The sequence below is a fragment of the Columba livia genome, chromosome 13, assembly GCF_036013475.1.
Source record: "Columba livia isolate bColLiv1 breed racing homer chromosome 13, bColLiv1.pat.W.v2, whole genome shotgun sequence".
Taxonomy (NCBI): domain Eukaryota; kingdom Metazoa; phylum Chordata; class Aves; order Columbiformes; family Columbidae; genus Columba; species Columba livia.
Genome location: NC_088614.1, coordinates 5,796,782 through 5,809,696, shown reverse-complemented (window position 1 = coordinate 5,809,696; position 12,915 = coordinate 5,796,782). Strand labels below are relative to the sequence as shown.

The 12,915-nt window shown below is 45.6% G+C and overlaps 1 protein-coding gene across 5 annotated transcripts in view; it reads left to right on the top strand.

Moving 5' to 3' along the window:
• Positions 1 to 12,652, top strand: part of NFAT5 (nuclear factor of activated T cells 5) — a 58,400-nt gene extending 45,748 nt beyond the window's left edge. For 4 of the 5 annotated variants that reach the window (XM_065028233.1, XM_065028236.1, XM_065028235.1 and 1 more), the window contains 4 exons: positions 1,131 to 1,279; positions 1,824 to 4,260; positions 4,954 to 5,200; positions 6,085 to 12,652. In XM_065028233.1, coding sequence (XP_064884305.1) covers positions 1,131 to 1,279; positions 1,824 to 4,260; positions 4,954 to 5,192 — 2,825 coding nt within the window. In that variant the 3' untranslated portion in view covers positions 5,193 to 5,200; positions 6,085 to 12,652. The remainder of the gene's footprint in view (positions 1 to 1,130; positions 1,280 to 1,823; positions 4,261 to 4,953; positions 5,201 to 6,084) is intronic. The other variant, XM_065028234.1, reaches the window with a different exon arrangement.
• The last annotated feature ends 263 nt before the right edge of the window (positions 12,653 to 12,915 follow it).

Below are 12,915 nucleotides of genomic sequence, written 5' to 3'. Positions count from 1 at the left end.
TTGGGAAGGATAATACAAGATATGATGAGTTTAAACCTGCCGAGAATATTTGGGGGAGAAACATGCAAAAATATTTAGGGCAATGAAACAAGCTGATAAAGGGACTGGTAAGACTTCTGGCACCGAGATTAAAAAGGTGAGGGAGATAATGACTGATGTACTGGGGCCAGGCTGACACCCGTCTGATCCAGTGATCAACCAAGGGGAGACCAGCGGCTTTGGGAGAACATCTGCTGCTCATCAGGGCACAACGTGCTGCTGCTGTTGCTTCACGCCCTCTGCTTAATTTGTGTGATAAATCTTAATTTAATTTCTTACGTGGATTTTCTGTGAGCCAGCTCTTTTTTGACAGTTCATTCCTGTGCCTGTTGTGCTCTGGGTTGATCATGAACCAGAGGTCGCACAATCTTGTCTGCTCTATGTACTTTATCTCTCCATGTGTCCCAGCTTGCCATTCCTCACTGTTCTAAATGATAAAGATCAGGTGGGAATCTCAGCTTATGTAATATTTTTAATGTGGATCAGGAAAAGTTCAAATTAAAATTTAAAAATTCATTTAAATAAACCAATTTTCTACTTAAAAATAGAAGAAACAGACACTACAGAAGCAATAACAGTTTGCTTTTGCTACAGAGCTGGCATGCAGGTTTATCAAGTTTTACTTGGCTAGTCATTTAAGAGAATTAGGATACTGTCCGAATACTTTGGTCACTCTGTTCACATGCTTATCTGAAAACAGACATTTTTCAAAATGAAATAGGAAAGTTGTACAGTTAGAGTGCAGTAAAGTTTAAAATCTGATAATTTGTGGAGTCTCGAGCTCTCACGTTTGTAGCTCAAACAGTTGGTGGACGGCTGTCCTGGTGTAGGAGTATACTGAATGAAAGAAAAACAAAACCAAGGCTTTGCTGTTAGTCTTAAAAATAATCTTTGAAGGTTTGAGTGGTTTTTTAGGATTATTCACAGTATTTAAATGGTTGCAGTGATCTCTCTGCATGTTGACATCTTACACGAGGATGAGAGCTCTTAGGGTAGAGCTGCACCGTGGAACGGGGAGCAGGGAAACGAGGAACCCGCTCTGCACAGCGAGTGTTGATGTTCCATTGCCTTTCCCTTCTTTGTGACTGCAGCAGTGAAAGCCACCAGCTGTAACCTGGAGAAGGTGAACATGCTTCCTAGTGCCTTGATAACTCCGCTTATGCCAAGCAGTATGATTAAGAATGAAGATGTGTCTCCAATGGAAGTAAGTGCAGAAAAAAGGTCTCCCCCTGTCTTCAAGGTGAGTTTGGTGTCTTCAAGGTGAGTTTGGTTGTGTTTTGAAGACAGTAGCTGTAATAGTCTAAGTTACCTCTGCCTATCAGTCTGTGTTCTAACAGTGGAGAAGAGTAACGCAGAGGGACAGTGTTATGTCTGAGATCGGTCTGGGCAAAATGTATGATCAGAGAACATGATTAAAATACTAGATGTTTTCCTTTGAAAGTAACTTATCTTGCTCCTGCATTCAAACAAATTGGTTAGTGATACTGTGATGAACTTCTTTTATCCTGTGACACCAAACTAGTAAATTACTGTAAGAGTATTATTTTAATCACTTCTAGCATTGTTTTCATTAAATTATGCCTTGACTCCTTCCATGAAGTAGCATCTCCACTGCTGGTCGTTTGCTTACTTGTTTGGTTATGTATGGAGGGATGCGTAGCCATCAGATCTTCCATCTGATCTTGCCTGAACATAGTGGATTGGTGGACATCTTATAAGCTTATGCTTAAGTTATGGTTATGCTGAGTAAGCTTATGAATTGCTTAATGTTTTGCTCTTTTCAGGCTTCAAATGTGGTTGGACCAACTCAGCAAACATTGGAAAACAGTATGTCCGGCATATCAACTTCTGCTTCCCATTTACCTTCTGAAAATGAAAACCAGCAACAAATCCAGCCGAAGGTGTATAATACAGAGACACTAACTACTATCCAAACACAGGATATTTCCCAGCCTGGTAACTTTTCCACAGTCTCTACTTCGGGTCAGCTGCAGAACAGCGATGCATTATTGCAGCAAGCTGCACAGTTCCAACCGAGAGATTCCCAGACCAGGGAAGTCTTGCAATCAGATGGCACAGTGGTCACTTTGTCACAATTAACTGATGCATCACAACAACAACAGTCTTCACTCTCGGAACCAGCACAGACGTTGCAGCAACAGATTTCATCGAGTATTTTCTCATCGGCGAGCGGTGTGAGTCAGTTACAGAACACTATCCAGCAGCTGCAGGCTGGAAATTTCCCAACCAACACTGCCACCGGCAGCAACAGAAACGTTGACTTGGTGCAACAGGTACTGGAAGCTCAACAGCAGTTATCTTCTGTTTTATTTTCTGGTTCAGACAGCAGTGAGGATGTTCAAGATCAGCTAAATGCAGATATCTTTCAACAAGTTAGCCAGATACAAAATAGTGTCAATTCTGGGATATTTTCCTCATCAGACACAGCTGTCCATTCCAGACCAGAGAACCTTCTGCCTGGACGAGCTGAAAATGTTCACTCTCAGCCTGAAAACGCATTGTCCAACCAACAGCAACAACAACAGCAGCAGCAGCAACAGGCGATGGAGACTTCTGCGGCAATGGTGATGGGAATCCAACAGAACATTTGCCAAGCTGCAACGCAGATGCAGTCTGATCTGTTCTCATCAGCGACGTCAGGGAACGGAGCCCTCCAGCAGTCACCTGTTTACCAGCAGGCCTCTCACATGATGAGCGGGTTATCCACAAGTGAAGACATGCAGATGCAGTGTGAGTTATTCTCTTCATCTCCCGGTGTGTCTGGAGGTGAGGCCGCCCCCGCTGCTCAGCCACAGGTCTCCAACAACGGACCTTCTATGTTTCAGGCATCAAATTCTGCAGATGGAGAAGAAGCTTCAGGTCAGAATAAACAGATGCAAAGTACAGTGTTTCAGACCATGGTTCAAATGCAGCACAGTGGAGAAAGTCAGTCTCAAGTTAACCTCTTTTCATCTACCAAAAACATGATGACTGTTCAGGCAAGTGGAACCCAACAGCAAGGAGGTGGGCTGTTCCAGCAAGGCGGAGAAATCATGTCTATTCAGTCGGGAAGCTTTATGCAGCAGTCTCCACATTCACAAGCTCAGCTTTTTCACTCTCAGAATCCTATTGGTGATGCTCAAAATATATCACAGGAAGCACAAGGCTCTATTTTTCACAGTCCAAATTCCATTGTGCACAACCAGCCCAGTACCAATTCCTCAGACCAGCTGCAGCCTCCAATGTTCCACTCGCAGAACGCCATGGGAGTGTTGCAGAGCTCCTCCGTTCCTCAAGACCAGCAGTCTGCCAACATGTTCCTTTCCCAGAGTTCTATGAGCAACCCTGCAACTCAGGACGAACAGATGTCCTTCTTTACAAGCCCAAATCCCATTTCTCCTCTTCAGGCAGCAAACAACACTGAACAGCAGACTTCTTTCCAGCAGCAGCCGCAGATAGCTCATATCCAGAGCTCCATGCTTCCCCAGGACCAGCCCCAGCCCCAGCCTGCTCAGCAGGGTTTGTTTCAGTCCCAGGTGTCGCTGGGCTCCATGCAGTCCAGCTCACTTCCCCAGAACCAGCAAGGAGCCATCTTCCAGCCTCAGCATTCGATAGTTGCTATTCAGAGCAGTCCTCCATCCCAAGAGCAGCAGCAGCAGCAACAGCAGAACATGATGTTCAGTAACCAAAATGCAATGAGTACAATTGCTTCTCAAAAACAGAACATGATTTTCAATCCAAATCAAAGCCCAGTTGCCAATCAGGAGCAACAGGGCCAGTCCATTTTTCATCCACAGACTAACATGGCACCAATGAACCAGGAGCAGCAGCCCCTGCAATTCCAGAGTCAAACACCAGTGTCTTCTCTTCAGAACCCGGGGTCCAGCCAGGCCGAAGCACAGCAGCCAGCCATCTTCCATAACTCACCCCAGATTCAGCTGGTGCAAGGGTCACCGAGTTCCCAAGAGCAACAAGTCACCCTCTTCATCTCCTCAGCTTCCATGTCTGCCCTGCAGAGCGGCATGAGCCAGCCGGAGCTGCAGCAGTCTCCCATGTACTCTTCTCAAAACAGCATGGCAGGAATGCCGGGACCTGCTTCTCCTCCACAGCAACAAGCTGCTTTATTTCACAGCACAGCAGGAGGAGCCATCAACCAGCTGCAGAATTCTCCTGCCTCATCTCAGCAAACGTCAGGAATATTCCTCTTTGGCATTCAAAACAGTAAGTGGTAGATGCCTGATTCTGAGTTTCCAGTTTAGAAGAGCTACTGATTGGAGTCCACGAGACAATGATTATTCAATTCTAAGATATTTCCTTACCAAAAGAAGAAAATCGTGAAATAAGTAGTGCAGCACTACAACTGAGAATACACGTGCTCATCATATTGCTCTCAGTGTACACTTATGTTGCTGATTTTGCTTGAGAACTTTTAGTTTAAATATCTGTTGGTCTTCTTGTTAGGATTAATGTGACAAAATAATCTTAGAATTTTGTCTATATTTATAGAGAAATATTAGATATAATATCTATTACTTGCATATGTATTGTTAAAATGGAAGGAGCTGGTGGGTGCCTTGGCTGAACCGAAAAAGATGCATCTGTAATTAGTAAAGACAAAGGATGGGCATACTCAACCCTTATGCCATATGTTCTGTCTTTCTTCTAACTAGTATTGTCCTCTGGTTGGGGTGTTAGTGGTGTTCAGTCATGATACAGAGTCTATATATTCACTATATGCACCTTGAACTTGTACCCTGAGGAGTGGGGAGCAAAGGTGTCCTCGGGAACAAAAGCACCTGCAACTTTCTTACACAGTTGATAGGCTATATGGATGGATGCAAAGACGCTGGCTGCTTCACTGCATGTATTAACCTGATTTAAACGCTCCTTTGTTCCTCCCTCCCTGTGTCGCAGACTGCGGGCAGCTGCTGCCGTCGGGGCCGGCGGCACTGCCGGAGGAGCTGATGGCCATGGGGCAGGCCGGGCAGGCGCAGAGCGAGGCACAGGCGGCCGTGCCCACGCTGCTCTCCCAGCAGATCTCCGAGACCCCTCCGCTGCCCTCAGCCATGGCAACCAACCAGAACATGGAGAAAATAGGAGATCTGCTTGTGTCCTTGCAAAACCAGGGGAACAATATGGCTGGCTCGTTTTAATTAGTCAAGTAAGTTGGGGGTTGGGGGTTTGGGGTTCTTTCCTGCCATGCATGCTTTTGGTCTTTGCTTCGGTGTGTATCACCGTGCTCTAGGATCAGCTGAAATACCAGTACTGCTGAGCTGAGAAGATAAACCAGTGACTAGAGCTGAGTTATTAAAACCAGTCAGAGGTCAGAATTTGTACGAAACAGCTGGTTGAAACTGCATCTTGTTCAATTGCTGTGTGTTTTGTCATCCGCTGTCACAGTCTAGGACCTTATTAGGAAGGAGAGTAGATCAATGACAGCTTGGCAGATAAAGGTGTTATGAAATATGAGTGTAGCTAAAAACTTAAGGCTTATAGAGTAAATAACACCTCAGGTCTGTACCAGTCTGAAGTTGCCCCCTGGGTTGCAATAATGTAATGTGAAAACAAGGTAGGGTAGGATAGTGGGGGCTGTTGAGAATGTGTGATAGGCCGAGCCTTGGTTAAAAACGAGCTGCGCGCTCAGCTGTTGTGGGAAGTGTCCTGTGCCTGGAAGGTGCCTCGGCAGAGGGGAGAGGGGCTTTGGTGCAGACCAGCCCAGGAACCGGGGACTCTGGAATCTCGTGTTGGCTGTAGTGTGTAGCCTGGCTCTAGTTAAATGTGTTGCCATCCTAAATCCCCCGCAAGCTTCACTTAAGTGATACAGTTAATTTTCTAATCTAAACTGTTTTGTGTATGAAGTTATGAATGTTAACAATAAAAAAAAGTGGAAGGCGAGTAATCATGCTCTGTGGAAGAGTTCTGCATTCCAATACCTGCCTGTAACTCGGTGCCTGCACTTGCAAGACAGAGGAGCTGCATAGAAGTAAGAGAATGACTTTTGCTAGTCATGCCTAACTTTTTTTTGCTTGTTATTTTTTTCTGCAGAAGTTCTTTGAAGAAAAAAGTGATGATTTCCCAGATCCTCTCAGACCTTCCGACTCTGGATTAGGCTTTGTGGAACCAATTGCTTCTGTCAGAAAGCGGCCCTCTTCTCTAAAGAGCACACACGTGGCCAAGTGCAGCGTCTGGCACCTCGGGCTGTGCCCGCAGTATTTGGGATTTGTAGTGCCAATAACACTGAAAAGCTATGCTTGTGGGGTTGTACTGTTACCAGACTCCTAAACCGCATTGACAGTGGGGTGCTCTTTTAATTTAAAGCATATCTGGTCAGTTATTATTGATGTTAGAAGGTAATACGTGTTACCATGTTTACTTTTTTTTTTTCCCCTCCTCTTCCTTCTTCACATCCCTTCTTTTGACTAGAAAAGCTTGTGAAGCAGAAACATCAAATGCCTGTGACATGAGCCGTGACTCGTAGCTGTCAGCAAGGGAAGGGACTGTGTGTTCTACAGTCGAGTGGGAGAGCTAATACTGCAATTTATTAATTACAGTAGATGGCAGTGAAAATATTGATAACTGTAATAAATAAGCAGAGAATTGCGTAGATAGCCAGAGGTGGGGGCTTCCCATCGGAGAATGTGACTAACGGTTTTCCACATCTCTTACTGTACATAGAGCGAGGGTTTGGTGGCTCCAACAGCATGAAGAAATGAAGGGGAACTTTCCCTGAAATTTTGCTCTTAAAATCTTACCTTCAGCTTGGAAGAACCGTTCTGCCTGGCTGAGGAAAGAAACGCATGGCCCGTGTGGGTTAGAACCTGCTCGGGCTGCGTTATCCCTTCTCAGACCTGCGTTCTCCCTTTCATTCTTCTCATAGTTTTCCGTTTCTCTCCCTCAGTTTCATACTGTGTTTTTTAAAAAAAGACATAAATATCCTACTGGCTTCAAACATCAGGAGCAGCTTTTAGGAATCCATGGCATTCAGTTGCTTAGTCAGTGGGAGCTTTGACAAACAATCCAGGATTAAGGAGAGAGGAGGCACTTTCCCCAGCACCTTGTGAATGCAGAACTCCCCCTTAGCTGGGCATTTTCCAGCTGTTACTGGTGGAAATCTTCAGCTTGGCTTTACTCCAAGTAGGGGGCAAATTACATCATTTTTAAGCATTCTTGAAAATGTCACTTCATCCTGGGCTGTTGCGTCTTTGTAGCACATTGAGCTCATTGCACCTTTGAAGTGATTTTTTTTTCCCTACCAACAGTCCCCCAAGTCCAGTTTGTCATGTCTCAATTGAAAAAATGTTACAGAATGTAAAACCAACCCACTCCAGACCACGCGGTTGTCTTGTGAGGCATGTGCATTTTCGGGGGGCTCCGACTCCGGGACAGCTGGTGATTTCTCACCACAGCCTCGTCCCCGTTTGGGAGCTGTTGCTGCGGTTGGAGCGGAGCAGCTCGCGCCGGCGGCTGCCATGCCTTGGTAGGGTGTAGGCGGTATCATGTCCTTCTTCATTTTTGTTATTTGAAATAACAAAGAATAGTCTGTAAATGGTTTTTAAGTTACTCTAGTCTGTTTACTGTGTGTTTTTCCCTTTCCTTGTGTGCGTAGTTGAGCCGTGTAGAGTTTTTGTTTGTTTTAATGGATTTTCCTGTTTGTCCGTCTGTCATAACGTTCACTTGCTCTTTCTGTCTCTCTTTCTCTCTCTCATTGAGAGGCATTGAATTACGTTTTCAGTAGTAAGGCTTCTTGCCGATATGAAGGGAACTTTTCAGAAAGAGACCTGCTCTGGGTCATTTAATTTTGAATACAGTTTTCAATCGTTCAAGTTTTGGATGGTTTATATCTAATGTGTGTTTCATTTTTTTGGAAAGCTATATTTTGTATTTAGGAAATGGTATACTATTTTGCTACTTGTACTGAGTGAGTACATTGGCATAAATATAAAAATTTATATATATACATATATATAAAATATTCTTTTTGCCACACATTTTTGTGGTAAATTTGTGAGTTTGTCTGATGTTCTACCACAACGTGGCGTCTGATAACAGTGGGGTGGGGTGGGGTTTGTTATGTCTTTATTGAGTATTTAAGTACTTTTTGCAACATAAATAACTTGTTCATCTCTCGCCATTCCATCAGGCAGTTTATCGTTCCAGCTACGAGAAGCTTCTCTGTGTGTTTTGGTGCGTCTGTCCCTCAGCAGTGTGAGCTAGGAAGGAAACCCGTAGGCGTTTAGGCACGTAGAAGATAATGGGGTTTCATTCAGAATGAGCCATTCAGCTTTTATCCACTATCATTGTCTATTTAATATTTTATTATTAGCGCCTCTGTGTTTTAACTCTTAATTTATGATTATGCTAAAATGTTTAAAATTTTAATCATGAGAAAAAGAATTTCCTGCTTCATAATGTCCAGAGCTGCTTTGTAACCCTGAACCATATTTTTTCTTTCTGTGATTTTTTTTTTTTTTTTTTCCTCTTTTTCTTCTGCTAAGACAAAATATTAACGAAATCCTGTTATGGTTCATGACATGCAAACAGCAATCTTGCAGCGTTGACTAAACGTTAGATGAGGCTTTGTAGAAGACTCAGAATTATGGACCGAAACGACTTCCAGGGGGTCCTGGCAGTCGACAGCTGGTTACTCCAGAGCGAACTGGTGGCTTTTGCAGGATGGCAGTCCCGGAACAAGCTGGCGGTGCCACCCGGGGCCCTCATACACAGAAATAGGAATGAGAACTTGGCTGTGTGCTGCTCCTGTTGTGTTGTTCGAAGGGTTTATCCTCACGTCGAGGTGCTGTCAGTGCCAAGTGACCAGGGACCAATTCTCCATTTAATAAGGTGGGTGTCCAAGAGAGAACGTTACCCAAGACAGCTCCAGGGGAAGGGTATGTTTGAACTGTCTGTGGATTTTAGGTCGCTTATGAAAAGAAGAGGAATAAAAAAGTGTAAAAAAAAAAAAAAAAAAAAAAAAGATAATAATAAAAAAAAAAATAAAAAGGGCTGTACTATCACATTTTTCACTTCTGGATGACACCTTGTGTTAAATTTATCTTGTTCATTTTAGGTCAATGTGTAAATGTACAACACTTTGAACATGTGATTTGGTTACAAAAAGTATTTGTCTTACGAATGAAGAGCTTGCTCAGCGGTGGGTCAGTGCTGCTCGCAGACGGCTGCTGCGGGCGCATGAACCCGTCACGGGCTCACGGCGGGCTGCAGGATTCCATGGCAGAAAGACCAACAGCAGCGTGAGCCACATCTGGATTTGATCAGAGTCCTGAACATGTCCTTTGGTGATTTAAGTAGTTGATAATTGGAGCTTACTCTGCTTCTTTTGTTGTTTTAATCCCCGCGGTTGCCCCTGCTCCGGAGCGCTTTGCTGCAGAGGAGCTGCCATGTGGCATCTGCTCCGCTCGGCTTGAGGAGGTCAGACTGAGGTATCGGTGTCTCCACATTTAACATCATTGTAAAGAGGGAGTTACTGTCAAATCCACGAAGCAGCGGTTAACTAGAAGAAGATACAGCTTGGTGAAAAATGAGAAACGGCAGAGCTGCGTGTTTGGGATGCGGTTTCTAAAGGTTGTTTTCTCCTGTGGCTGAAGCGCTCCCTCTTAAAAGAATCGGTAGATCTGAGTCTCCTTACCAAAGCCAAGCTGTGCCCCCAGCTGCGTGTGCTGGGCACGGCGGGTCCCACAACAGCCGGGTTGGATCCAGGTTAAATCCCCAGGCGTGGCTTTGGCGCACATCTCTAGGGTGCTTACACCCTGCTAATATATATTAAAAAAGTCATGTGAATAACACCTATGAGCTCTCAGCTGAACATCTCCTCTGGCAGGAAGTGATTGGAGCTTCGCGCTTAATTAGCAAGTTCACATGTTGTTAATGGCCTCTTCACTGCTGATCTTTCAACCATTATTCAAGTCAAATACTTTGCTGTTACTTTAATAGAAAAATATTTCAAGAAGTAGTTTCAGCTTTTCTGTTTCAAAGTGGGTATTTATTTAAACACCAACCTTTTATTATAATTACCTTTAATTACTGACAGGGTGGTTACTTCCTATTTAGTTTTGATGTAGACTAAAGTATGAGCAGTTAATTGTTTGTAACTTGGGCAGGTTTTTGTACTGGAAATATTCAGAGTCTGGGCAGCTCTATCAGTGGACATTCCCCTACCTTAGAGAAATGGAATTTTTTTAAAGTGGCTGTTGTGGTTTTGATTTAGGATGTAGATTTAAAAAAGAAAACGTCTGAACAGATTTTCTGCTCCAGATTCCTCAGAACGCCAGATGAATCAGCAGCTTGCGTTCATCTTAAATGTAGTTTAAATCACTGAGTCGTGGGAAAGGGCTAAGGCAGCCAGAGGTGGTTCCCCGAGGGTACGTGTGTGTGTGCACACACGTGTGACGGTTCGTTAAGGGTTAGAACAGGATTTTGCTGTCGGGTTTTGGGTCTCGTGGCTCTGGGACCTGCGGGGTCTGTCCCGGGTTGAACGGGGCTGCTCCGCTCGGCCCGTGGGCAGGAACATCCAGCACTGGTGGCTTCTCGTTAGCACAAAACTTCTTCAAGGAAGAAGTGCTTCTTATGTTCGGAGGGCCTGGTGGCAGCTCCGTTATTGTGGGAGCTAAAAGGAAACTGGTACTGAGTTGCTTTGTTTGTGGCTTTTGTGTTACTTTGGGGTTTTTCGGGATAGATTGTGAGCACTTTGTTCGTATTCAGACCAATTCTGCCAGTTGAATGGGACAGGAGCCCCCTGGCCGGTCAGGTCTGCGCCGCCGCGGGCTGGGAACCCGGCGCAGGATCCCTGCTGGAAACGGGGGAATGTGCTTTGGAGATGAGGAAACGCGGCAGCAGATAAACTCCTGCACACGTGTCCTCGGAATGGTCTCTGGTGGCTCTGGGCTCCGAGGGCTCACACGGGCATTTTCTTTCTTACAGTCTGTAAATATGCAATGCCTGTATATTCTAGGGTTATATATGTATATAGAGGATCATATATCTATTATATATAAATAACTAGTAGACACATATAATACTGTTATATTTACATTTTTATAAACCTGAAACAATAGAGCATCTCCTTAGTATGAGGTTATTTACCGAGGTTTTGTAGTAAAGCAGTTGTATGGACGCCGTTCAGTACTGTACGTGTGCCGCTGTTGGTAACATTGCTCCAGAAACTTGCCCTGCTTGTGAACGTCACTAATACCCGTGGGCTGAAAACAGATTAACACTTTTGTATTTTTATATCTTTTTTTATGACGATTGCCGGTGTGTTAGCAGAAGGGTAGAAGGGGCGGCCGTGGCAGTGGTGGGGTCGCTCTCTGCGCGTGTTATTAATCAGCATATTAATCCGTTGTATAATCAGCAAAGGATGCTGGCTGCTGCTCCGCTGGGTTGGTTTGGATCGGGAAGGTGAAGCTTAACCTGTCGTTCCTCGTTCTCATAAAGGCAGGCATCCTGATTTTTTTGTTTTTAGCTGACTTTGTACTGTAACAGTCACTGTCTAGGAAACCCTCCTTGAAAGCTGGTGCCAGCTCTCCTCGGTTTCCAGCCGTGAGGAGCCCTGCCCCGACTTGTACTGATTCCTTACAGATTGTCTGAGAAATTAGACTCTACAAGAATTCCAGTTCGTGGATTTTGTCCACCATGACTCTTCGTGCCAAGCCAGGCATTAGGCAGTGACGGACCTGCTGTGGTGGGCCAGGCTGGGTCAGAGCCCTGTGCCGCAGCCCTGGCGGGTCTGAGCTCCGCGGAGCCGGAGCTGCCGTGGTTACTGCTGGTGAGCTGCTGCTGTTGCCCCACAGCGCTCAGGCGTGTGGGACGAGGGGTGTGAGGATCCCCTGCTTGCGGTGGGACGTGCGCTGACACAGCGCTGGGTTCACACTTGAGCTGCGACACCCGGCACAGCCGCTGGAAAACGTCCCTGCGGGGTGGGGGGTTTGGATTAGCGAAGGGTTCCGTGTTTGGGTCACATCTGTGCAGACCTGGAACTGCCCCGTGGGGTGACGGGGACGCTCTGGCCCCGTGTCCCCGTGCAGGGGGGTCCCCGTGGGGATGTGGCTATCTCGGGGCTTTGAGAGGGACCCACGTGGCTGTCAGAGCTGGGAACATGTCCCATGGTTAGTCACCCACAGTATTCCCAAAGCGTTTTTCAAATTCTGGACACTATTAGATATTTACATTGAGCTCATTCTTAATGAGTAAGCTCCAAACACCATCAGAGCAGAGCTTTCTACCTCTGTCAGTAGCTGCGTGTGCGAGCAGCTCGCCCGCCTTTCTGCCATGTGCTGCCACGCGCCTGCTCCACCGCTGAGCTGCTCTTCACCGTCTGCCATGTGGAAGTAGCACCAGATATTCCTTTGTGTGTTTCTGTGTATACGGCTTTCGTAGTGGGGGGTTTCGAAGCACTGATTCCCAGTGTTTTCAGTTTGTTCTATGAGGGGATATTTCATTTGCATCTATGTTTTTAGCTATCCTGTGATAACTTGTTGAATATTAAAAAATAAAAATATTTTGCTTCTATTGGGACATTTGTATACTCGCAACTATATTTCTGTAAACAGCCGCAGTCAAGAATAAAACAATGAAAGTTTTCATTTTGCAGTGTAAAGTCTTGTTGTGTTTTTTTCAAGGGCATCTTCTCTCTGCCGGGGGAAAGTGTCTGTTGTTCCGTCTGGAACGAAGCCCTGGGGAGCACCCGGCGCTGGGGACGCGGGGACGGCAGAGCCGGCGCTGGAGCTGCTCTGCGAGAAACGGCACCGTGTCTTACGACAGGTCAGAAGAAACACTGGAGTTACCCCGAGAGCCGGGCAGAACGCGTTACCAGGAAAGATTCATACAATGGCTTTTGCCCAGCACCTGCCCTTTCAGCCC